Genomic DNA, 27,314 nt, shown 5'->3' with positions numbered 1-27,314 from the left:
TGATCCGCCGTGAGCACGGTGTATTTTATTTTGATATTTTTGATATTTAAATATTTATTTTGTTTCTGTGCTCGACTTCCTGTCACGCACTATCTGCCGTGTGCTGAATTGCTGCGGAGCTCTCCATCGTCCGTCAAAAATAGAAGCTCTGCGTATCTGCTGCGGAGGGCTGCGGACTGACGGAACTGGGACAGAGTCGGGACGCAGACGTTCCGCAGTCTGTGGAAATACACAGATTGACTTTAATGGAAACCTAATGACTCTGTCGACGTTCCGGAGACGTTCCGCAGACGTTCCGCATCCAGTGGAAATTGCCGGTTACAGAAAACGTTTGACCTCTGTCATTGCCAACAAAGGGTATATAACAAAGTATTGACATGAACTTTTGTTGTTGACCAAATACTTATTTTCCACCATAATTTGCAAATAAATTCATTAAAAATCCTACTATGTGATTTTCTGGATTTGTTTTTCTCATTTTGTCTCTCATAGTTGAAGTGTACCTATGATGAAAATTACAGGCCTCTCTCATCTTTTTAAGTGGGAGAACTTGCACAATTGCTGGCTGACTAAATACTTTATTGCCCCACTGTAGCTCAAAACAACCCCTATTTGGGGCCATACTGATTCGCCATACTTTAATGTAGAAAAATAATTAAAAGTTTTAACCGAAGTCTTTCTTCTAAAGACTTTGGCCTTCATTGGGCTAAATGGACATTCTGATATCAAGCACGGTTTATGTATCGTCCAGTTTTCAGACCGTTACAGATTTTCCAATGTGTGTGTATCGGGATGGAATGTTGCGAGCCAGAGGGGAGGACAGAGGGGGGAGCTGCAGTACGATTCTCTGAAATTTTTCCAAACAAATTGCTCTCTCCCCTACAGTTTTCACTCTTCATACATCATGGTTGGTCAAAATGTAGGAACATTTGTGCTGGTCGCAGACATGTAACTATGGAATCCAACGGACTTAAACTTTTGGCTCTGTTCCTACCTGCCGATAAAAACAACGAAAAAAAATATCTGTTTTTTGAATTAAAGAACGAACTTCAGAGGTATAATCATCATTAAATGGACATTTTTGACCTGTCAAACATACATTCTCCTCCTCTACTTCTTCAGTGTGCAAATCACTTTAGCAACATGTACTGCCATAGGAGGAGAAGAAAAGGAGAGGACAAGAAGAGGAGAGGAAGAAAGGAGGAGGGGAGGAGATGAAGAAAGCTGACCAACTGACTTACTCCTAACTGACTTCAGGCCTCAACACCAACTAGGGATGGGCATTCGATTAAACTTTCTTCGTCGATCGTCGGGAGAATTAACGATCGACTATCGATTAATCATTAATATTTTTATATTAAAATTCATTATTTATTTAACTTTTTATAAATTAAAAATGCAATGAAAATACAAAAATACAGCGGGTTTTTCCCTTGATGAGATCTTAATTACAAGAAGAACAACTTGTGGCAGTTAAACTGGAGGTTATAGATATAGATTATAGATATAGATTATAGATATAGATTATAGGTATAGATTATAGATATAGATTATAGATGCGCTGCGGTGCGGCGCTCTGAAGCAGCAGAACCTGCAGCTGCGAGCCGGCGTTCTTAAACAAAATGTAGGCTAACTCAGTAGGCTAACTCACATACAACTTCTGCACCAGTCTACTGATCTTTGTTGAGAAAGATAAGCATGTTGACATGATCTGTGGTCAGATGCGACCGCTACCTGGTGACCGTCAGTCCAGCCGCCGAAAACAGCTGAGTTGCCGGGATGCACAGGTCGCCTACCTCCGCGCTAACTTGGCCAGCCCGGGGAACCTTATTTGTTCTTCTTCGTGGTGAGTTTCTACCAGTTTGATGATGGTACGTCGTGACGAAATGTGATATGCTGGTTCCATTATCCATGTCAATGAACTTGCAGGTCCCTTGGGTAATTTTCTCTGCTTGTTGTGCATCGCAGCTCTTCCGTGCTAACGCCGAGTTTATGCTAGGTTGAGACAGAGCAGGATGCACCGCGGCCGCCACCGTCATTAACCAGGCTCGGACGCACTTTGTTTAGTGGTAGGCTACATCATGCGAGTCGTGGCCGTGTTGTACTTATACACGGCATCTCAGTGTTTGCAGTGAACTAAGTCGTTTAAAAAAAAAAAATCTAAATGGTCCCACGCCACACTTCGCCGTGTCCTCTTCATGATTACTTTTGAAATCAAAACGAAAACTCACAGCCAGTATGGAGTCAAATATTGCCCCCGAGTGGTAAAATGTTTAATTGCTGCCACACTGTGAAATTAATTTAATTGCTTTAAGACTCACAGTACGCAACGCAACCAGTATTAGTTTAATCGACAACAAATTAACGTCATCGATAAAATTCTTAATAATCAATTCTCGATCGTCGAGTAATCATGCCCATCCCTAACACCAACAGCTGTTTTCACAGAGACGAGGCTCTAGCGCACCTTTGATAGTCCTGCTTCTAGCTCAAAAAACCCTAACTCCTATCACTTAATCTTTAATACTGTGAGAGATATAACACCCTGCTGAACATCCTGTGCAATTATGGTGTGTGTCGTGTAAGAAATGTGAGGTCAATAGCTTTCCAAAAAGAGCCTGACAGACAGGCAGACAGGAGGCAGTGTCACAGTTGGTGGACACACAGTTGGAAGCTCACTGTGCCTCATGTGAAAGTCTGTTTGCCTCCCTAAGCACATTGTTAGAAAGGGCACAACACTCCCTACATTTGGATGTAAAATAAATGTATGAGAATTAAAACTGGATGGTATAGCAAAGTAAAAATGTCAGTTGGATCCCCTACTCTGAGTCTGAACATTCTATCCAAAACACACTAATATAAAAATGTCAGAAGTGCTTTTTTTACAAAGCCTCAAAGAAGGTTAAATATTTTTAAAAGTATTAATGTGATTTGAAAGTTGAATACTACCCTGAATGTATGAAAGATGTGGAACATTTTAAAGTTTGAATAGAGTTTCTCGAAAATTCTGAATAACCAAACACAAACTCATCCTTTCATGGAGACTCCTTACTGTAGGTCGTGTCAAACAGTAGATTTACAGTGTTATACGGATGTGCACCAAGTAGTAGGCACACTATCAAAATTTCTTAATTATTAATTACAATTCATTAATAGCCACATAAGGCATCCTCATCAAATACATTTGTTTTAAGTTTAAAAATGAACATCCGCCAATATGTTTGGTAACACTTTATTTGAAGGGGTGTACATAAGACTTGCATGACCTATCATGAACATGAGTCTTTTTGAATGTTCATGACTGTTGTCATTAAGTGTCATTCAGGAAATTATGACAGTTTTAATGTGAAGCAATATTTGAGATGTTTTTGTTATGACAACTAGACATTAACAAAGACAATCTCTGTGTCATAACAATTTAGCATACATTAAGCAAGACAATATAATTTGTCAATGTTTTTGTTAAGACAACTTGACATTACCTGTCGTAAATATTTCATGGCAGGCCTAATGATCAAACTTTAAAAACTATTTAGCTTTATGTGTTAACATCACATTGAACAACACTAAAGTGGTTGGTTTTTACATTGGCTGTCATGAGACCATTATAATTGTGTCATGAATATTTTTCCTTGACCTCAAGTAAAGTGAAACAGTTTGGACTTGTCATGAAGTTTTATTTCACCTTCAAATGCTTTCATAACGGTGTCATGAATAATTCCCTTGACCTCAAGTAAATAACCATTTGGACTTGTCATTAAGATGTTATAAAAGTTAACAGACCAATTTGATGACAGTGAATGCAGTATAGAGGTGATTTAATGAGTTTGACAGATAATTAGCTATAGGCTAACATTACTTGTTGCTAGAGTAAAGTTAACTGCTAACTTTAACTAGCTGCCGTTAGCTAGTTAGCTCGGTTATCTGTACAGCTTGTTCAATTAGCAATAAAAATAACATCTTGGTAGTGTATTCCATGTGGCAAAACTGGCCTCCTCTGTTAAGTCTTGGAGGCTGTGTTTGGTCCCATTCGGCCGTGTTCACTGCTCAATTAACGATAAGCATTTCCCAAGGATGGAGGAGACATTTCCCATCCTAATCTGTCTCTGATTGGCTTACACTGTATTCTTACCCTAACCAATCTCACTCCTAAGGAATGCACATAACCAATCTTACCATCAAAGGCAACGAGTACTAGCCAATTAGAGTCTAGGGAGGGACTTGACACATCGTGGATATTGATTAGCGTTTACAGAAGCCAATAGCGCTGAAAGTGCGTACACAGGCAGCGGAGCGATCATTCAATTCATTCTGCTAGCGCTTTAGCTGACTCGGAGTAGCCCGACCGGGACCAAAAACAACCTCTGAGACTTACAGGCTTTACTTAACGGGCCAGTTTTACAACAGGGAATAAACTAACGAGACGGTTTTCTTTCAGGGTTTGGCTCTTTGCACCCCGGTGCTGTGTCGGCTAATTGGACAAGGTGTACAGCTAACCGAGCTAGCTAACGGCAGCTGACTACATTTAGCGGACATGTAACGTTAGCCTATAGCTAATATTATCTGTCCAAAACTCATTAAATCACCTTGGTACAGCATTTCCGGTCGTCAAACTGGTCTTATAACTTTTATGACATCTTAATGACAAGTCCAAATGGCTCCACTTTATTTGAGGTCAAGTGAATTATTCATGACACCATTATATAAGCATTTGAAGGTGAAATCAAAACATTCATGACACAATTATAATGGTCTCATGACAGCCAATAAAAAAAAACCACTAAATAAAATTCAATGTGATGTTAACACATAAAGCTAAGTCATTTCTTAAAGTTTGATTGTTTGATTAGGCCTGCCATGACATATTTATGTCATAACAAAGACATTGACAGGTTATATTGTCTTGCTTGATGTCCAGTTGTTATGACACAGAGATTGTCTCCGTAATGTCAAGTTGTCATAACACAAACATCTCAAATAACGCTAACTTTATATTAAAAGTGTCATAATTTACCAAATCACGTCATTAACATTCAAAAAGACTCCTTCATAGTTAGACGGTATCATGTTGTCTTATGCACACCCCTTCTAATAAAGTTTTACCATACATATTTTTTAAATAACAATGGTTCTACACAATGAAGTTTCTTGTGTCTCAGGAAAGATGATCCAACAGTGAGCATTTAAAACAGTGAAAGCAAAGATTTAACTGCTACGGTGTTTAATTATTGACAGATCTTAAGCCCAGTCTGATTCACCTGCTGTTTTCTTGCTCTCTGAGCTAGACTTGTTTTTGAGTAAGGTGGGAAAACACCAGCTGTCAACTGGCTTTTTGCAGAGCAAACATTGTAGCCCTCAAAGGAATGCCATCAAAGCCAAGCAGATCATGTCCTGACTCGTCCTGCCGGATGATTCAAATTCTGCAGTACTCGTGGCTGTTTGATTCTGGTTCCTCTGGGGTAAAAAGAAACGAGCCCAACAGGATTCCTTCCCACCATTTTGAAAAACACAATTGGGAAACCATGACAAGTTCTTACATCTTATTTTTGTTTGTTTTTATTATTTCCAACTTGCTTGTCAAGAAAACTAAAGGCATTCTGTTACATAATTTTGTCTTTGTGGGAACAAACCTCAAGGCAGCATTTACCTCTCACTGAACAATGGAACTTCACATGAACCTTATTGTGTCCATTTCAGTTCAGCATTTTTCTAATTTTCCCACTTAATTTTAAAGATGCGTTGTATGGTCCTGTACTTGCTGTGGAAACAACTAAGCTGACTTGTGATGAAGACACAAACTAAATAACAAAAGCATATAACCCTAACCCATAAATGTTTATTATGGCACTAAAAAGCATTTTAACATGATTGCTATAGAACAAGTGCTAATTTATTAATAATCTCTATTGGAAAATTCCCACGTATGAAGGTCAGAGGTCAGAACCTCTCAGCTGGAGTTGGCATTGATTAAAAGTATTGCTCAAGTATGCTCCCTTGTGTTGCTCACTTTTTGATAAGGGTCCAGTGCAGCCTGCAGCCGCTTACGCCACGCCCCCTGTGGCCACTCACGCCACATCCCCTGTGGCTGCTCATGCCACGCCCCCTTTGGCCGCTCACGCCACTTCTGACTTTCAGACAATAAGGTACAGCGTCAGCTTCATCTTGCCAGTGATGGCGGCAACGAATACCGGGAAGTACCAGGTAAGTTACTGATAATAGATATTTAGCCCATTACAGCTTGTTTAATATTATTATTATTATAATAATATTACTATGTACAGCTATCGATGTCAGGTTGATGATGGCTTATAGTTAACAGGGTGGGTTTTGTATCTTAACGCGGCAGGTAAGTATGCTAACGTTAGCTTAGCCTAACTCGGACAGTTAGCTAGCTGTGTTTCAGCAAAAGTATGCTAATGTTAGCTTAGCCTGTCAGAGTTAAGCTAACTCTACTTGATGAACTTACAATGAGTGCAGCTGCAGAATGAGGTTCAATTCCTACATTATCAGTGCTGGAAGCAACCATTAGTCATAAATGCAAAGGGCAAATGCAGTTGAAATACTGACTTTACAAGGTGAAAACTTTACGAGGTGAAATTTTTGTCTGGGATGACGCCATCCAATGAAAATCAGTAACAGCATTTACTTTTTGGATTTTTAGAATGAGTTTGTTTAGGGTATAATGGTTGTATGACATTCAGGCCAAGGAAAATATTCATTTGACCAAAGAAATGATTATGAAAAGATAATCGCCAGCAATCGCCATGCACAGGGAGTCGTGAGAGAACTGATGGAGGTATTATGACTCACAGTTAAATCTGAAGTCAGAGGTGTGCAGAGTGAACAAGCAAGGTGATATTACCTTATGTAGTGCCTCTGTGCTGCTCTGCAGTGTGTCAAACACGCTGCTCTGGAGGCCTACAAACTGCAGCCCATCACTTTTTGAGTTTTTATTACATTGTCATGTTCTTTTGTTTACTGATCTTAACCAAGGCATTGTCCCGTTTCTTCCCCATTGCCAAATAATCCTGTTATTCCTTCCTCCTGTCACCAATATCTTCTTCATCCTCCTCTTCCTCCACTTCTTGCAAAGAACTTTAGAAAACAGGCTTTTATTTTGAAGGCAAGAAAACAAGGGGCGTGTCGTGAGCGGCTAGCGGCTACAGGCCGCAGCTGGACCATATTGCATTTTTTCACTGCTTCATGTCAACTAGTATAGTGCCGTTCAAAATGTGCCTGTTTAGAACGGGCCGATTGCTTGGCCTGAGGTATTACTGCTTGCAGCTCTCTCCAGAACCATTATACCCCAAAATATCTTACAAAAGCAATTAATATGCAACCGCACTGTATAGCCTACTGCTGACTTACTTCAGAGGAAAACATTGTGCATGTGGTTGTTGTTACAGGTTCTGTCCACTAGAGGGACTTCTAACATCAGCCTGGCCTTGAGGGGATCTGCACACAACTTTGTTTACATTCATTTTCCAGCACGAGCACACAGCGACAAACACAAATCAACAGAGAACTCTGTAATGAAACATTATTTAACAAGTGTAGTGAAGCAGCATTGTTGTTGTAAAGGCTAACGGTGCTCGGTTAGCACAATAACATCATGTTAGAAAGCACAGCCGAAACGATTTGTCATAAACTAGGTAAGTAACAAACAATGCTAACTGCATTAATAACCAAGCCAAACGGTGCTGACACTACTATTTTAGTGATTTATAAGCAACCTGTTTCTTGCAGATTGTCACGTTACTGAGATTACAGCTATTAGAAGGTAATATATGAAGTCAAAGCTAACTCTGACAGCTGTAGGGCAGCTAACATAAACTTTAGCTTTCTCCATGAAGCTCCCAGCTTTAGAAAACAAGAACAAGCTAACTAATGTTAACATAAGCACTTTGGCTCAGTGGATGTCGGGGTTCGTCCTTCTTACGATTTCCAACCGCAGCCTGTCACTCCCCCTTGTACTAACTTTACTCGGCACGTAACTTTAGCTCCGTAATGGTCTACTAACGTTACTCGGTACGGAACGTTAGCTTAGACCTCAAAATGCCTTGTGGTTCTCACTCGCAGCTAAGTTATTGTTCATAAGACGTGACATACATAAAAGTAACGAAGTTAGATTACAAGTTACTTTATTAGTTACATTCAGCAACTGCCGACAACACACACACAGCCTCAACATAAAAATGACAACCGGTTTACTGTGAGGCAGCTCGGCGTTGCCAGTAGTAGGATCTGGTTTATTATGGCACGAAAGAGAGCGAGTCAACCGTGTTTAAGGGCAGCATTTCCGCTACAACATAGGCCTACTGCCCGACCAACTTCTTCAACTCTCCCCCACTTACTGGTTTTGCACCGAAGTCCAGCTTTTGTTGTTTGGGTGGTGGGGGACCTCCTGCTCTCTGCTTCGCACCACCTGCTGGGACTTGCTCTGTAAGTTTGACTGCAGTGCTGCGACTCCAAATGTTTCTTCAAATTTGACGTAGTGTTTTTGTAGCTAGATAGCGCTTTGTCGCCACCAGAACAGAGTGTACAACGAACCTTAATATTGCTTTGGGCAGTCTGCTAACGTATTTTTCCCTCCATTGTTGTTTACGTTTGTGTCATTGCGTGGTACACGTGAACTGTCCACATGCTGAAAACGTGACCTGTCTTCATGCTGAAAACGTGACTTGTCGCATAATTGACTTCACTCCCCGAGTTACAAGTAACGCGTTACGTGGCATCACTGGGCATGATGGACTAAATAACTTAAGTAAAGTCCTAAAAGGCAATTCTTGATTTATTGAATGCACACACATATTGTGCTGTAGCATGGTTCAACCCCAGTAATAGTTGGATGGAGCTCCAAGGAGTATGTGAAAACAGTTTGCTGCTGGTTGTGTGTTTTCAAGACATGGATGACAGGTCAGTTGCTTAAGGTTGGGAAACGAACTCTGTACTTTTTTGGGTACCGACCGAATTACGTTGGTACTACTGAGGACCGATTCACTTTAAATCAAACGATGCCAAGTTTCGGTACGTGAGTGTGCGTCATATACAGTGAAAGAAATGGACACAGCGACACCATATACTTCGACGGAGACCAATGAAGTCAAATAGAAGCACTTTGGTGATGGCTGAGAGTACTGCACAGCTGCTGCGTAGCCTTAAACTGAGCTTGACGACGTAGATGTGACTTGAGCAACCTGTCTGAAAGTTGTAAGTCTTCTGGTAGCTGTGCCCGGTTGTTCGTGGATAAATATTACTTCATATGAATTCACTTGCCACATACCAAAGTATTTCCAATCCTCAAAATGTTATATGAAATATAACTAAAATATTTGCTCCCTTGACTGTATGCCTCCACGTCCCCCCAATTGCCTGCAAGCATCTCCTGACTATACAGTAATTTCTTTACCGTGCAACAGAAAGTCGCGTGGTTATGACCCAATCATTAGCCTATTTTTACAAAAACGGCTGCTATGGGGCCATAATGTGAGATACAAGGTAATGGAGCCTTTTATACATTGTTGTGTTTCTTTAGAAATAAACAATGGACAACAAACAATAGAGTCTTTAAACGCTTCAGATGTAAAGTTATTCACTTTCAAAGTGACATAAAACGTTAAAGAGCAATTAAAAACGGCCATGAAAATAAAACAGGCTAAAATAGAATAATATACAAATAAAAGAATAAAAGTTACAGTGAGTAAAAAATGAATAATTTTTACAACTGAAATAATTTTTTTGTTATTACAGAGGGAAAGTACCGAAAAAAGGTACCGTCGGGTACCAGAACCGAATTTGAACTTTCTGTCATTTTAAACTCTCTTTTTTAGGATCATGTATTATTAAGCTGCAGGAGCATCGATACAAAACATGTTACAACATTTTTTAGCACAAATTTGTCAAGCAAGTACATGTAAATGTTTGATTCACTGTGAAAGTATTATTTGTTTACAGTATATTCATAAATATTTAAGTGTATATGTGTGTTGCTGAAAGGCTGTGTGTTCATGGCCATGGTCCTACTTGGCCAGGGCTGTGTTCCTTACCTGAATGAGCCATACTCAGGTGGGGGCTGGTATCGGACATGGGGCACCTCCCTCGAGAGCTCCCTCCCTCTCTGCTCTTGGTAAAAATGGTCTCCAGGCTCCTGTTGCTTGGTAGGCGAGCCCAGTCCTTTGAATGGGTAGTCTGGAGGCGGGCCCCGGTGCTGCGACTTGTAGTAGTCGCCTGGTGGCCCTGGTGGGGGCAGTTGGGGTGAGAGTGGGGCGCTGGTGACAGGAGCATGGGCCTTCACGCCACTGGTGGCCAGGGACAGCTGCATAAGTCGTTCGCTGAGAGAGCGAACGTGTCCTTGCTTCAGATCCTTTAGACCATCATCCTGGTGCACTCTCCCTGTGCCGCTCACTCGCTGCACCGTGGGGCGACCCTCAGTACGCACCTTGGCACTGGTCACCCCAGTAACGTAGAAGGCAGTGCCCACTGAGCCAGGGAGAGGAGGCTGCTGGGGCTGGCTGTTCTGCTGCTGAGCCTGAGGAGGAGGACCATGGCCACGGAAGTATTGTGACTGCACCTTGGCTTCTTCGTACGTAGGGAGGTCCTCGGGGTTCGGGCACTGCCCTTGGCTGCTCCCAGCACCTCCAGTGTTGCCTCCTCCTCCACCTCCAGTCCCTAAACCCCCTACCCCTCCACTGCCTCCTCCTACTCTGGTGGAGCCCAGCTTCTCCAGGCCATTGTCCGTCTGCAGCTCCTGTCCTTGGGGCTCCTGCCGGGCAATGTGGGGGGTCATGGAGTGATCATCAGAGGGGCATATATGTCCCTGTCCGGAAAAAACCCCTCCACTTCCTTGTTGTTGTTGCTGCTGTTGGAGCACGTAATTACGGTTCATTTTCTCCTGCAGCAGGCGCTGCAGGACGGTGCTGCCGCCACCTCCTACACTGTTGCTGCTGGTGGACGTCTCCTCGGCTGCGGCCCTCATCTCTGCCTCACACTGGCCACGCACCTCATGGAAAGACAAGCTTCGCCCACGGTCAATACTCCCTGAGAAGAGGAGGAGGAGAAAGTTGAAAGAGAGGACGAGGCAGTGTGGCAAAGGGATGGGAGTTTTATAAGGGTGAAGAATGTGAACAAATGGAAAGAGAAAAAATGTGACAGAGAGTGACAGAAAAGACAAAGAGTGAAGTTATTTCAGAAATACAAAGAAAGAAGAGAGGACAAAAGAGAAAGGGACAGAAAGCATTAAGGTCAAATATGCAAATGGTTCATCCACCACCATCCCTGTTCCCATTTTAGAAGCAGACTGGAGGAAGAACAATTTCTGAAAAAACAGAGGAGGCAAACCATCAGCAAAACCCTTAAGCCTCAAACCCAAATCACAAAGAATATAAATATAAAGGCTAACCATTTAAACCAAAGTATAAAGACTGTGACTGCTGTGTGATGACTACACTGGAACCTGAAGAGATTAACTGACTTTAAACCTAACTATTATTTACTTGGCCACTGACTGAAAACATAAAGTGCAGCCATTACATTGTTGCATCGTTTGCACTAAAACTACTGTAATTTAATGACTGGCTACAGTACCTGTGGATTGTACTAATGTAATATGCTTACAATGCAAATGTTTAGCTTGTTGAATGACAAAAGTAGAAACTTCTACACATTACATGATTTTACAAAATACGTGAATAATCTTAAGGTCCTATGATGCTTTTATGCCTTAGTGGTCCCTAATACTGTATCTGAAGTCTCTTTCCCGAAATGCAGCCTTCTTACAGAATTACCACTAGAGCCAGTCCCACAATAAGCTTTCCTTATTTCTGTGTCTTTAGCTTTAAATGCTATTGAGGGGGAGAGGGGGGGGGGGCAAGGTGGAGGGTGGGGGTGTGGCCTTAACCAACAATTATATAAAACAGGGAAAAGTGTCATTGTGCTTTAAAGGTCCCATGGCATGACAATTTCACTTTATGAGGTTTTTTAACATTAATATGAGTTCACCCAGCCTGCCTACGGTCCCCCAGTGGCTAGAAATGGTGATATGTGTAAACCGAGCCCTGGGTATCTGCTCTGCCTTTGAGAAAATGAAAGCTCAGATGAGCCGTTTTGGAATCTGCTTGTTATGAGGTCATAACAAGCAAGGTTACCTCCCCTTTCTCTGCTTTGCCCGCCCAGAGAATTTGTTCAACCCATGAGAGAGAGACATCATGGCTTTCAAACGAGAAAAGTGGCAGTTGGTCAAGGCCACACCCCCACCCTCCACCTTGCCCCCCCTCTCTCCTCCTCAATAGCTACAGACACAGAAATGGCACATACTAAGGAAACCTCATTGTGGGACTGGCTCTAGTGGCTGTAATTCTGCACCAAGGCTGAATTTCGGGAAAGAGACTTCAGATACAGTATTAGGGGACCACTAAGGTCTATATAAAAGAGACTTCAGATACAGTATTAGGGGACCACTAAGGTCTATATAAAAGCATCCAAAGAGCATCATGTTGTGGGACCTTTAAATAAATGAGTTTCATTAATCATCATTAATTGTTGTTGATTCATTTTCATTTCATTATTCAAATGTACCATCATGCAAGGGCCAATCTGAAAAGTTAGTCTGAACAAGAGGTTTTTACAGGCAAAGACAGCTTGTTCTAGTGTCACCAGCAAAGCTTAATGTTGTTTTCAACCAAAATATGACTGTATGACCCCAGTCACAACACACTGCTTTCAGTCAGGCTGTATGGACTAACTTTAACTAAGTGATTACATGTGTTTGAACCCCAGAATCAAAGCACTGAGGGCCACATAGGATCACAGTGACTCCTTTTCACCCCTATAGGGACAAAGGACATAAGCAATATTTTTTTTTATAGAAATGTATGAGATTGTAACCACTGGCTATGACACAAAAAAAGGATTATACACATTTGCAAGGAAACAAAACCCAATGATTCTCACAGCTAAGAAATGTTCATAGAGTGTTAAAGACAGAAGCAATGTGTTCTCAGTTGCACATCCAATGTTGTCAAAGTTTAAACCACCTAGGATGTATTTGTTGTGAAGATGCAACTCAATGAGGATCATTTCCTTCTGAGTGACACCTTTCTTCTCCAAATGCTTGTATATAACATCTTCTTTATATTCTTGAAAAACAAGTGAAAAAAGTAATTTTACTTATTTTTATACATTTAAGTTGTTTTCACATTTTGTTTAGCTTTTTTTTGGGGTGCATTGATATTGGTGTGGTTTTTTCTGACAACACTGTATGTTAAAGGAACACGCCAACTTATTGGGAATTTAGCTTATTCACCGTAACCCCCAGAGTTAGACAAGTCCATATATACTCTTCTCATCTGCGTGCGTGCTGTAGCGCTGTCTGACGGCTCCAGCGGCATCAGCCCATCACAGAACAGGCAGGTGAATGGTTCCAGTAATCCTACTGCTCTGAATAAGTGACAAAATAACACCAACATGTTCCTATTTACATGTTTTGATTTGTAGAGTCACAGCGTGTACAAAAAACAACGTAACATGAGACACAGCCGGGACAAACCGGGAACTATATTCTCAGGCGGAAGAATATAGTACTTGGGCAGAGTGATATGCTCGCAGCAAGCCTGTCTGAGAATATAGTTCCCGGTTTGTTTACGGTTAGAAGATGGCTGTGTCTCATGTTAGGTTGTTTTTTGTACACGCTGTGACTCTACAAATCACAACATGTAAACAGGAACATGTTGGAGTTATTTTGTCACTTTTGTCACAATTCGGAGCAGTAGGCTAGTAGGAACCAGTTACCTGCAGGATCTGTGCTGGGCTAAGCTAATGCTGGAGCCGTCAGACAGCGCTACAGCACGCACAGAGATGAGAAGGGTATGTATGGACTTGTCTTACTCTGGGGGTTACGGTGAATAAGCTAAATTCCCAATAAGTCGGCGTGTTCCTTTAACAACTACGTTGTTTTACACCTTTTTCTACAGAGTAAAGAAAGAAATTATTACATCTAGCGTTTTCTGTTATTCTTCTCATTCTCAAGGAGGAAGATGCTTTTTTCCGAAACATCTGTAAGTAAATAAAATCATAAAAGACAAAAGGAAAATGTTAGCCTTGGTGGGATGTCAGCAAATGGTCAATTCTCTACAAGCGGATGAGACAGAATTTTTACGGGGTAAAATGGGCTGGGTAGTAAAAATTCAGATGCACAAAAGCTCATTTTAACTTTGGTTAACTTTCACAAAATCATATCACAAAAAAACAAGAAAACTAGACCAACAAACCAAGACTACAAACCTTTCCATTAGACATAGTTAAATGTTTTTCATTACATTTTAAAGATACAATACGCAACTTTTCTTTTTTGAATAGAAATCAAATTTTAGTAGTTTCTCTGTTTTATAAATATATTTTAATAATAAAAGTCTAGACCACTGAGTTGGTTTTGCCTCTCAGCTGGGCCCTTGCTTGGCTCTGTTTATTCCTGGACAGCACCCTGGCACACACAACTCCTGGCTACCCCCTGTCTGGACTCCCCGTGTCTGGTTGTAGTTCACTCCCTGATCACAATATTTGAGGTTGTAAATAAATTGTACATATTGCCTCCTGTCCCTCTGTGTCTAGGGATGGTTAGCAACACCGTTTACAGGCAGTTCAACACCTGAGTTGGTGCTGTTGACTGCAGAGAAAGCTCTATAATTACAGACCCCTGTTCTGCTCTGAATAGACTGCTTTTGTCACTAAGTGGTTTGAATATTGATTTTACTACCATTTTCCTGTCTGTACTTTCACATATTTAAGTGACTGATCCCTGTCAGCCGTTTCAGAGCTGTGAAATAAGTGCTGAAAAAAAGCCATCATCTTCCTGCTGCTCTTCATAGCTTTACATCGGTGAACCAGCGGGAGGCTTTTATTGTGAAGCTGGCACAGGAAATGCTACATGTTTGCATGCAAATGAAACAACCAGATATTTTTGGCTATTTGGTTAAAGGACTGACAGTCAATGTAACGTTACATGCACCGGTAATTCAATTTCAATGTCAATTTTATTTGTATAGCACATAGGTACAGAGGATTGATAGAGAGCTTTGTTACATGGTGCAATGACAATTACCTGAAGCTCAATATCAGCAAAATCATGAGCTTGTGGTGGGCAACCAGAGGAACAGGATAGAACACAAAGTTGTAGCCATGACAGTAGAAAATGCTTCAAAAAAGCTCCAAATACTAAAATGTGGATGCTTCACACACATCTTCAACCTGGCAGTACAGAATATCTAGGCTATACCACCCCCACAGTTTTAAGATTAGTGTCAACATATCAGTATCAACAAATGTAAAATATGGTCACAATCTCCACTTCTGTCACTGAGTAATGGCATTGAAAAATAGCCAGAAAACACAGAACATTAAGATCTCACAGTGACGTTGACCTCTGATATTTTGGAAACAAAATATCATCACTTTATCATGTTATCCGATTAGACACTTGTATCATAATTGTGTCATAATAAGTGTGTATGTATTCTTACATTATGGGCAAAAATGTGTTTTGTAAAGTCACAGTGACCTTGACCTTTGACCATCAAATTCTAATCAGTTCAAGGTGTTCCTGAGATATCGCATTCAAGAAGGAAGAACAACCCGAAAACATAACATCTCCAAGCCAATGACAGCTGTGGCCTGAGGCATTATGTGTTTGTTTTTTAAATGTTTTTTTTAACAAATCAGGGACCAGCGCCTATAAAATTAATCTAAGAGATCAAAAACTCCACAAGTTACCTTTAAAGTGATGGTTCGGAGTAATTTCACCCTAGGGTCCTTTGCACCATGACCTCGAGCCAAACACCCCCCCAGAAGCTTTTTTCACCTGGGTCTAACATTGGGAGAGTTAGCTAGAGTAGCATTATCAGCTGAATAGCTTAGCGCAGGGGCTAATGGACCCACGTATGTATCTCGTAAGTTACCCCACTAATAATGCCCAAAATGATACCAAACTTAGAATATAGGTTATGCACTCATAAAACGATGGATTAGAAAGTTTGTAAGTACACCAGAAGTTTATGAACACTTGCCTGCTGGCTTCTGCTAGCTGCTGCTGCTGCTACCTGCAGTTAGACGAGTGCTTAGGGAAAAGAGATACAACAAAAATATTTATTAATTTAATGATTAAATAAGGTAATGTCTCCAAACTTACCTCAATTATTACTTGTCTCCTGCTAGTTATACTACAGCACTTACTTTAAAAAAAAAAAAGAGTTAAATTAATAAATATTTTTGTTGTATGTCTTTTCGGTGTTGTAATTTGTAGACGGCCCTAAGCACTCGTCTAACTGCAGCAGCAACAGCAACAGAGAGCAGAAGAGAGCAGGCAAGTGTTCATAAACTTCTGGTGTACTTACAAACTTTCCAATCCATCGTTTTATGAGTGCATAACCTATTTGTACTAGTGTAAAAGTTTGGTATCATTTCGGGCATTATTAGTGGGGTAACTTACGAGATACAACAGTCGTCCGTTAGCGCGCGCTAATTCAGCTGATAACGCTACTCTACGCTAACTCCCAATGTTCGACCCAGGTGAAAAAAGCTTCTGGGGGGGGTGTTTGGCTCGAGGTCATGGTGCAAAGGACCCTAGGGTGAAATTACTCCGAACCGTCACTTTAATGTATTATTTATATAAGATGATAAAGTACATGTCATGGGTTGTGTTTTAAGATATAACTTGTGCCTTAACAATTAAAAATGAATGATACAATGTCATAACATTCATTTGTTTTCATCAGGTATGGCAAATGACATTGTTCACTATTGTTTTGACTAGTGCATTGGTTCTCAAACCATGATACAATACACGTTCCACTGGTGGTATGCAAACTCCCTCTAGTGGTTTGCTGATGACATCTCCGATATAAATAAAAAAATTAAATTAATTAATTGAAAAAAAGTGAAATGTAATTTTAAATATAATTTTTTTACCTCTAATTTTTTTGTTTCAATATTAGCCTACTACGTAGATACGTTCATGAATGGAGATAGCATGCATCCGTAATTAGTTACAAGATGGATGGAAGATAGTAAGCAGAGGTAAATTGAAAGGTTCAAAAACACTGCAATAGTGGCTCCAAACCTGAAACTATTAGTAAGAGAAGTGCAGATCAGCAGGAGAATATTTTAAGCAGCCCTGTTGAAACTATAGTGAATGACAGTGATCTGAGCTCAAGTGGCAGTGAAGTCTCCACTGCACCTGCTAGCAGCAAACAGTGCAAAACAGTAAGGAGATATGACCCGAGTTACCTGAAATTTGGATTCAGTTGGAGCGGGACGGAGAAAGTACAGCTTGGCTACATGAAAACAGTCAATAAATAATGTTATTAGCTGAATAGGGTAGGCCTACTCTACAGTCAGCCATAATGGTAGTAGGCCTACTTGGAGAGCCTAATGTTTCCTGAGGTGGTACGTGGTGTAAAAACGTTTGAGAACCACTGGCTAGTTGTTTCATTTAGATAGCATGACAAATAAAGATTACATTGCATTACATGAAGTACTTTTACACACTTTATTTAATTCGCCTTTTTTATTCTGAAAGCCAGATCTATGATCCAGAAGTCTTACTTAAACTGTGTGCACAGATTAGTTATCTGCCTGCACTTTTTATCAATTGGTGCACATAGACTTCCGAACTGGGCGGATGATTTGTTTTTCCGTTCCCTTGGTATAGCGAACCATTTCGATAGATTTTCACATATTTTCTGCCATATGACTAACACCTCCTGTGCCCTTCCTTTCTTCTCCACTCCTCTCTCCTTTTCCTCTGTCCTCTTGACTTCCCCCTCTTTTGCACTTACATATTTACCCCTTTTTCTTTCCTTCCAGTCCCTTAACCAACTTACTTCCCCAAATCTCAGAAATCTTCCCCCTCTCATACCTACCTGGATGGTTGCTCTCACTGTGTTCTCCTGGCGGCGTCAGTGGCAACAGCTGCTCATGTTTTGATGCTGCGGCAGGACTACCGGGAGACCCAGGTGGGGCTCGCTGAGGGAAAGCACAAAGATAGGGCTGATGTTGTTGTTGTGGTGGAGTTGGGCTGGTGATAGGTGGTGGTAGCCTGGTGGTGTCCGGTAGTTTAACACCTGGTTCTGGCCTCCCTGCAGGCTCAGCAAGTCATCAAGGAGCTCTAAGATGTAGAGGCACTGGTCAGCATTTCTCTGCAGATGAAAAAAGTTAATTTTTCACTGCCTCATAGAACAAGACTGTGCTTGCAAAGAAGCCCACAACTTTCAGACAATAGGACAATGCAAAAGTGCAAATGGCGCTAGAGACCACACACTAATTATACGTCATGTTGCTGTATATCATGTGTATACCACACCATGTAAATCGGATCATCTTTGTCACAAAAGGCTGACTTCCTGTTGTCAGAAGTTGGTGCAATGACTATGACTTAATATGAGCATGTAGATGTCTCCAGGCCAGGACTCTTATCCAGCATGTGAAATTTTGGGGCATATTGGATTATGTGAAGTCAAGTTACAACAGCTTCCTGTGTTAAAGCTAAATGTGTACATTTCTTGCCTCGCCACAGCAACATCGTTCTACGAAAACACAAACGCTTTGCTTGACATGGTGCTGACCAAATTTGAGAAGGATCTGTTGAGTCTCCTAGGATAGTATTTTTTTAGATATAAAAACAAATTATAAACAGAACAAAGCATAAATAATATTCGGACTCACCACCTTCAGTCACAGCCTAAATCTAATAAGTATCTTAGAAAGAAAATAGAGAAAAAAAGGTCCAGATTGGTCAGCCTGCGTGCGGCTATAAAGAGACCAACATCAAAAGGTCGGTGAGAAGTTATCCATTAACGTCTTTCACCCGATCCACCTGGAGAGTCGACTATGATCTCTCTGCCTCCTCCGCTGTAACGAAGTTGTACTTGCCGCTGTTGAATGAGATTTGGAGCCAGGCAGGGAACAGCAGGCCGTATCTGATGTCTGCAGCTTGATGTTGGTAAAAGATGCTCTGCATTTAGCGACCTCAGCAGTAAAATCAGGGAATATATGCACCACATATCCGCGGAAAGTGAGCAGACCCTTCTCCCTGGCCAGCTGGAGGATGCACTGCTTCACTCTGAAATGGTGCACCTTTACAATCATGGGTCTCAGAGGAGCATTTACACCAGAGGCTGGCCGGAAAGCTAGGTGATGTACCTGGTCTAACATCTCTGGCCCATCGGGGATTTTCATACCCAGTGTCTCGGCAAAGAAGTCGTCATTAATGCCGTGACCTGTTGCCCTTCCATGATTTCAAGTACACATACAACACGTAGCTGGATTCTGCACCTCAACCTAAGGTCTTCCGATTTAGCCATTAGCAACTTGTTGCAATTCTCAGCTATTCACATTTGGTCTCAAGCAAAGTAATCCTATCGTCACAATCTTGCAGGGAAGTTTCAACCTCAGTGGGCATGTCCCAAAAGAGTCTATAGTAGACTACAGGGTGCCCGGAAACTTTCAATAAGTTTTATCAACCGCGAGAGTGACGGGCCTCCTTCGTCATCCTCGCAGCCATGTAGAGAAAACTGGTTTTGAGCTTGAGCTGGGTATCTTGACGAGAAAAGCCCTTCCGGAACATATCGGCAGCTGTTTTAAATAGTAGAAACAGTGTTTCCGTGGGGTCTTAAAAAGTCTAAAAATTCAAAATCTAAATTTTAGGACTTAAAAGGTCTTAAATTCGCTATAATATTGTGTTCCAGTTCTTAAATAATTTTAAAGAGGTCTTTTTCCTACATCCATGTAACCCTACCTCATTATGTAATTTTTTCCCCCCCATTCTGTGGTGTTGTAGTTCTTTCTTTCGCTATATAATTTCTCTGTATTACGACAATGAGACCAACATGTAACTTATATTGCAGCCAATGAGCTTTTGTGTTATTGGTGAAAGTCTCTTTCGGATTGTACCACTTCTTAAATTGGTCTTAAATTTAATTCATAATGTTCTTAAAAGGGTCTTAAAAAGTCTTAAATTTGACTTGGTGAAGCCTGCAGAAACCCTGAGAAAGACAAGGAGCTAAACAGATGATTAAAACAAAATTAATGGATAAATATGTAAGAGTTGGCAGCGGCGCGTCTACTCTCTACCCATGCTCGACAGCGCCCCTATCATAATTTCTTGATCTTTTCAAGTGGTTCCCCATAATTTACATGAAATCACAGTTTAATTATGTTAATTAATAATTATTTTGATAATTGGTAATTACTTTTGATAGCCATTTTAATACTTTGAACCTAATCTAGTTGGTACTGTATGACTTTTGTATGACCAGTCTGAGGTTCCCAACATAATGCTGCCCTCAGTGAGCTTCCAACACTTCTAAAAAAGACTTTAACCCTTCTGAAAATGTTCAGAAAAAACTCAGCTGGTGGCCTAGTAAGGCTTACATTTTTCCTGGAGCAACGTGACATTATTTGGGCCTAAATCTAAAAAGTTGGTCTCAGGTTCACAAAAGTAGTGTAATATATGAATAAAATAGTAGATCCATGTATATGTCTAAAATGAAATTTAGTAATATCCCTTCTTGAGTTAAAGGTACTATCTGTCACTCAACTTTCACCTCAATAATGACTTCATACTGCATGTCAAGCTTTATAGAATGTGTGCAAAAATTGGTTACTACAGGGTTTTTCTCTTCAAACCAAATATTTATTATATATGTAAAACACAGAAAAGATTTACATAAATCTTGGCAGAGATGGAGGTGGTGGAGAGACATGGAAAGATGTTGCATGAAGATCACTTAGCCCTGGCAGCTGTGAATCATCTGTAATATAAATTTAAAAAATCTAACGTTACTACATATATTAATCACACAAAAACATCACGTTACAGCACATAAATGTAATACTATGAAAGACAATGTCTCAGGTGCACAGAACAGTATGATAAAACAGTGGCTGAAACATATTTAAAAAGCTATACTATTTGTAAGTGAAGCTCACTTTTACACAACAAAACCTTTACTAACCTTTACTAATGGGCAGTCAATTTTGTCGATACATGTTTAATGTTAAATAAATCCATTTTAGCCTTACATTACGTATTGCGCACAGAAGCAGCATTTGGCAACAATCGTCACATTTACGCACAACTACGTATCATACTTTGTAAAATAAATACTTACCTATCTTCAAATGGATCTTTGTCGATGAAATCAAACCGATTGTCTTAGAAGAATCGTTTTGGTTTGCTAATGTTTTAAAGACCACGCCGAAATATTCACACACACACACACAAACACACACACACACACACTTTGGATGCCATCAAGCGGGATATCTGGTCGTAATCAGTCCTTCACTGACCAATCGGCATTCATTAGCAGAATGCTAGCGTGTTATGGGCAACAACAACTCAACCTGTAAGAAATCGAAAGGACATAAGTACTCATTCATTCAACTTTCGACCTATAATCCTTGTTGAACTTGCAAAAACTACAATCAAATCTGAGATTTCCCAATGGCAATCAGGCGAAAGAGACAAATTTAGCCGTCTAGCTCCATAGACTGCCATTCATTTGGCACTCACCTGCAATCAGACAAAAGTGCTTAAAATTGTAGAAAACCACAATGTTTACTACGTGTGATGCACGACGTAGCCATCTTTGAAAGTGAACTCGGGGTCCTCTGAGTTCAGATGACTTGACGAGTCGTAAATGTACGACCTCGTGGGCGTTCTTTTTGCAACTTCCGGTTTGTAACTCCACAAAACGACTTGTAAATCGACTTCGGTGGACAAAAAGAACGCACCATTAATAGGGAGTAAACAGGCTCTCTGTAGAGGGGCTAAAGCTCTTTACTCTGTCTCCTTATTGGCTGTGTAAATGACATATTACCGCGAAAAAAAAAAAAATGTAGGAAGTGGAGATTCTGCCGATTCTGGAGATATTTAAACCATGTTTATGTCATGTCATTGTATGAAAACAGCCAGCGCAAATATGTGTAGTCGGCTTTAGGGTTAAGCATTATTTACAAGATTACATGTAAATGGGACAATTGCGATTGCAATTTCTCTGCCGCAGTAATTGCTATCAACATGAAACTTGTGAAGCTTGTTTAGCATGCCGCTCTGATGCTCTGTAACAAATTTGGCGAAGATCGGCCATTAGGGGGCGCTATAGGCTATGTTCAGACTGCAGGCAAAAGTGTCCCAAATCTGAGTAAATGTAAATGTGGGAATAACGATTACTCGTAATATGTTCAAGTATTGATGCCTCACACACATTTTTTCACTCCATATCATCCACGTTACCATGAAGATTAAATCCAGCAGTGCTCTTTGCGCTTGTACTAGTGATACTTGTTCCATAAACACCTTGTAAAATCCAACTCAAATCGTTATTAATGTTTAATCGGCGCTGTCTCACTGTCACATTGTCTGCTACGTAGCGCAGGAGGAGATGGCCTGACTGCATGGATTACAGGATAGCATCAAATACCCATAGCATTAGATAACGGCAGAACACAGTGTAAATAACTAAATATGTCTTTAATACTGTGCATCAAATGTCAAAGTCTGTAAGTACAGTCGTTACAGTTAATGTCCTCGATATCAGTCCTAACTTTAATATTGTTCATGACAAAACCTACTTTCGTCTTCAGACTGTATCTCGGGGTGGGGGGGTACCCCGAAAGTTGATGCTGTGATTTTGGCAAGGTGTTAACAATCACAATATGTTGTAGACATAAATACTGCGGTGAACCCATGCTGGCCCTGCAGGAGGACTACGGCAATGGAAGAAACAGGAGAAAAAGAGGCTTCAGGGACCATGACAATGACTGGCTAATATGCCGATTTAAATTCCCTAAAGCTGCACTCTTGGATCTCTGTACTGAATTGGGTCCAGTAGAGAGGGCAATGCGCCGGAACGGTGCCATCCTGGTCCAAATATTGCTCCTCGCCACTCTGGGGGCAACCGGCTGTTTTATATAAATATTATATATAATCTTCAACTTTATCACTAAGGCTTGTTTGGTTATAATATATAGTTATATATAGTTTTTTTTACAGATGTACGTACGCATGGTTTTATAAATCTGAATTCTTTTTGGCGTACGCCATTTTTGGCTTTTGGGCGTACATATACTTTTAGTAAGGATCCTACGCACAGTTTTATAAATGAGACCCCTGCTCAGACTTAGAAGTAGTGTGAACACTCAAATCTTGCCTAGATCTGATTTTTTCAAATCAGATATAGACCACTTCTATATGTGTTCCTGAATCAGACCCAGGTCAGATTTTTTTTCAATGCGGCCATTGAACAACCAAGGCGGATTTGATACAACTTTCGTCAGTCTACATCGACTTGTCTCACAATTATGCACCGGCAGGAGTTAGCCCTAGACACAGACAGTAAAATAAAAAAATTAACTAGGCATCTGAAAGTTTTGAATAAACTGCATCACTGTGAAGCTATTCACAACACAGTCCCACCACTCCTGGCTTCGTCTCTGCATCCACACTGACCTCTGTAATGAATTTGCAGCCGTAACCCTGCAAAAGGCCAAAATAGGCCATTTGTCTCTCTCTCTCTCTTCCTTCTTCTCCTCCTCAGCACCTGCTCATTAATGTTACGGCTGTCATTAAACAAACATTTTGAAATAAAAGCGAAAATGCTTACTTCCTCCATAACCTCCCTAATTTTAGTGCAACAGCGTGCTGTGTCTGATGTCATTAGGGACCGACAGCGGCGAAGGCCCTATTGAAACCGAAGGAATTATTTTCCCAGCAAATTAATTGCCTTTTCAAAAACTTGCATCAATCCTGGTGAAAATGTACGTATTTTAAGGGTTTCGGGAATAGGTGCACAAACATGGCTCGCTAGCGCCCCCTACAAAATTAAAAACATTCAGCCCCTGCAGTACGTTTAACGTAGACTAACGAAACTTGGTACACATATGTATCATGTCAAGACGTACAAAAAAGCTCATTGGAGCCATACCCTAAACCCAACAGGAAGTCTGCCATTTTGAATTGAAAGTTCGTAATTAGTGCGATTTTTGCCATTTCCACATGTGCTTTAACAAACTCCTAGAGATTTCATCCGATCAACTTCAAATTTGGTCTGTGCCATCTTAAGACATTAAAGATGAAAAGTTATTAAAAGAAAAACTTTTTGCCATAGGGCATGGCCGTGGCGGGGCGGCCATTTGTAGCTTTTCGCCATCAACACAGGAAGTGGGTGTAACTCAAGTTTACATTGTCCAATTGGCTCGAAACTTTTCATGATTCATAAGACTCTAACCCTAGGGACATTTACACCCCCTTTCACAGCTAATGAACTGTATGACGTAGAGTCTTGTGTGAGGTATCGTTGAATTCGGCAGTATTGGTGACGATTTGCGGTGTCTGAGTGCCCGTCCAACGCTGCTTGCAGCTTTAATTTTGCATTTTTGTTTGCTAAAAATCGTACATTGGCGAGGAAAATGCTGTGTAGTAATAGCTGATAAGGAGTTAGCCTTAGCCTAACGTTAGCCCTTCTCTCTTCATCCCACTTAGTTTGGGTCTCAAACTCGCATGCTCACTTCACAGATTGTATATTCTGTATTTATTACCAAAGCATTTATCAGTAATACAGTTAAAATGGGGGAAATGTAAATGGACTGTTTTTATATAGCGCTTTTCTACGACTACTCAAAGCGCTTTTACATAGTACAGGAACCATTCACCATTCACCATCCACACACATTCATACACTGTGGCCAAGGCTGCCGTACAAGGTGCCACCTGCTCATCAGATAAACATTCACACACATTTACATTCCGATGCACAGCATCGGGGGCAACTCTGGGTTCAGTGTCTTGCCCAAGGACACATCGACATGGGACTGCAGGGCCAGGGATCGAACCACCAACCTTCTGACCACTCTACCACTGAGCCACAGCCGCACCACGTTGCAGGTCGATTAAATGTGTTAAATGCGCCCCTACATTTTCTGCCTGTGCCCCTACATTTTTTTCAGTAAGGGGCTACTACAGTGCAGTGGTAAAAAAATGTTAGTCTGGAGCCCTGAGACTGCACTGCTACGTTCACAGCTATAACTTTACTGCTAACTTCATATTCACCAACAAACACACCTCCCTCTCTTTCTTACTCTCTCTCTCTCATCGTGCACTTACTAACAGGGGCGTCAGACTGGGGGTAAAACCAATACTGATTACCAGGGCCCAAGGGGAGAGAGGGCCCTTGAAAAGTCTGGAATATATTTTATTTCACCTGGATATTTTCATTTCATAATTAAATTTCATAATGCATGTCAGATGAAATGTAAAGTTAGTGTATTGGCTGAATAATTTGGTTGATTGACTGACTACATTTTGTATATAAAAAAACTTCTGCTGTAGAAATGTCTTTCTCAAAGAAAGTCAAATCAGGCTACCAAAAAAGAAAGGAAAGACAGGAGAAGGAGAGAAAACAAAAGGAGGGGAAACAATTGGTAACTGACTTCTTTTCAAAGAAAGGTGAGCAAAACTAGAAAACTAAATCCATGGTGCTAAACTGCTTGAATATCTCCACGACTGTTAGTGCTAAAAACGAACTGAGACAACCCATTGAAAGAGCAGAACATACACTTTCAAATGATAATTTGGTTATACATGTAATCTGAGGTAAAGGCTAAATGTATAAACTACACTATGCTGTTTGCATATAACACACCATTGTAATGGCCTAATTTGAAACATGTTTAATTTTAAATTAATAGGCTATCTATAAATTGCAGGAACGTCTGTCTGTCTTTGTTTTTATATAGTGCTTTTCTAGTCTTAACAACTATCAGTAATAGTAATAACAGGAACCATTCACACACAGTGGCCGAGGCTGCCACCTGCTCATCAGATAATCATTCACACATATTTATACTCCGATGCGCAGCATAGGGGGCAACTCGGGGTTCAGTGTCTTGCCCAAGGACACTTCGACATGGGACTGCAGGGCCAGGGATCGAACCACCAACCTTCCGACTGGAAGGCAACCGCTCTACCAACGTCTCTGTCAGGTAAATCTGTAAGTTAGTAGTACTGCTTCGGGCTTGGACCCCTCATACAGCATGAGACAACAATGTCTCTCTCTCTCTCTCTCTCTCTCTCTCTCTCTCTGCGCACACACAAACGGTCCGGTTGTGGTGGTGATTAACGCAGATATGTGCTGTTTAGCGCTCATAGCAGGGCCAGGTGGGCAGCGCACTGCCATGAGTCCATGACTCTAATATCTGATTACTCCACATTTTCGTTGTGATTACATTCTGAATCTGCAATGTTCTCTGTCAGGTAAATACAGTAAGTTAGTAGTAGGATATACAGGAGAGTTGCATTTGAAGTGGTTTGGGGTCCTTCTGTAAGTAATTTTGCGGTAGGCTACAATTTGGTTTTGATGAATTCTAAAAGCAGCAATACCACAGGCCAAGTAATCGGCCGTTCCAAACAGGCACATTTTCAACGGACACTGCACTAGTGTCTATAATTAGCAATAATAGGCTAATCAGTGTCATAGGTAGCTTGGTAGCTCATGTGTAGATAGCCTACATATCATGTCAACATATAGTTATGTGAAACGCACGGCCCTCAGTTTCAGAAACTGTCACAGCAGGGAGTGGAGTAGCAACAGACCCCTCATCCTCTTTGGATTTGAGAGAAGGTGAGCTTATATCAATATTAAAGGGGTGATAGAAAATGATTTTACCTTGTCATAGCTGAATAATGACAGTTTAGTGGGTAACTAGGACATACATAGAACATCTAAATCCCATTGACACCTCTTTTCTCTGCAAATCTCACTATTTGAAACTGCTTCTGAAAATGGGCGAATCTCAACAAGCCCCATAGTTGACGTCAACTATTGCGGCCCCAACATTTGCATAGGCTACACAACTGACCTGAGATCAGTTAGTCTTCTGAATCTAGGTCGTGCAGATCTCAGAAATTGTATACATTGTACATATGCTATTTTACCATTAAATTCACTTCTGAGACTTTTTTATGCGAGAAATCAACTATGTAAAGCTCAAATATGGGCCGTTTTACGAAAATTGATGTCTAATTGCAAATTTTGTCCGACTGTGTGTCGGACTTCAGAGGCCGGTGCTGCCTGTGTTGCTGCCTCGCCGCCCGGCCTGTCTCCCTTCACAGACCCCGGCCTGCTGTGAGCTCAATTGAGCTCCGTTACGGCTGGCAGCCCATGGCACTTTATACCCGCACAAAGTCACCGTTTTGGGCTAATGAACTACGAAACGCCGCTGCTCTGACAGAGCTCCAGGGCCTGCAGTTCCCCTCTTCCTGCTAG

General features: G+C 41.0%; 1 protein-coding gene and 1 long non-coding RNA gene across 9 annotated transcripts in view; one reads left to right on the top strand and one right to left on the bottom strand.

Moving 5' to 3' along the window:
• amot (angiomotin) overlaps nucleotides 1-27,314 on the bottom strand; it is a 139,973-nt gene that overhangs the window by 85,295 nt on the left and 27,364 nt on the right. For 2 of the 8 annotated variants that reach the window (XM_039826463.1, XM_039826464.1), the window contains exons 2-5: nucleotides 20,714-20,798; nucleotides 17,910-18,185; nucleotides 13,989-14,049; nucleotides 10,047-11,037 (exon numbers count right to left, since the gene is read on the bottom strand). In XM_039826463.1, the coding sequence (XP_039682397.1) occupies nucleotides 10,047-11,037; nucleotides 13,989-14,049 (1,052 nt within the window). In that variant the 5' untranslated portion in view covers nucleotides 17,910-18,185; nucleotides 20,714-20,798. Of the gene's footprint in view, nucleotides 1-10,046; nucleotides 11,038-13,988; nucleotides 14,050-17,274; nucleotides 17,322-17,909; nucleotides 18,186-20,713; nucleotides 20,799-27,314 lie in introns of all 8 variants that reach the window. The other 6 variants (XM_039826466.1, XM_039826465.1, XM_039826462.1 and 3 more) reach the window with 5 other exon arrangements.
• Nucleotides 1-27,314, top strand: part of LOC120575666 — an 84,307-nt gene that overhangs the window by 47,619 nt on the left and 9,374 nt on the right. The gene's annotated exons all lie outside the window — the stretch shown is intronic.

This window comes from Perca fluviatilis, chromosome 16 (genome assembly GCF_010015445.1).
Source record: "Perca fluviatilis chromosome 16, GENO_Pfluv_1.0, whole genome shotgun sequence".
NCBI lineage: Eukaryota > Metazoa > Chordata > Actinopteri > Perciformes > Percidae > Perca > Perca fluviatilis.
The sequence above is the reverse complement of the archived record's forward strand: the minus strand, read 5'-3'. Positions and strand labels throughout refer to the sequence as shown.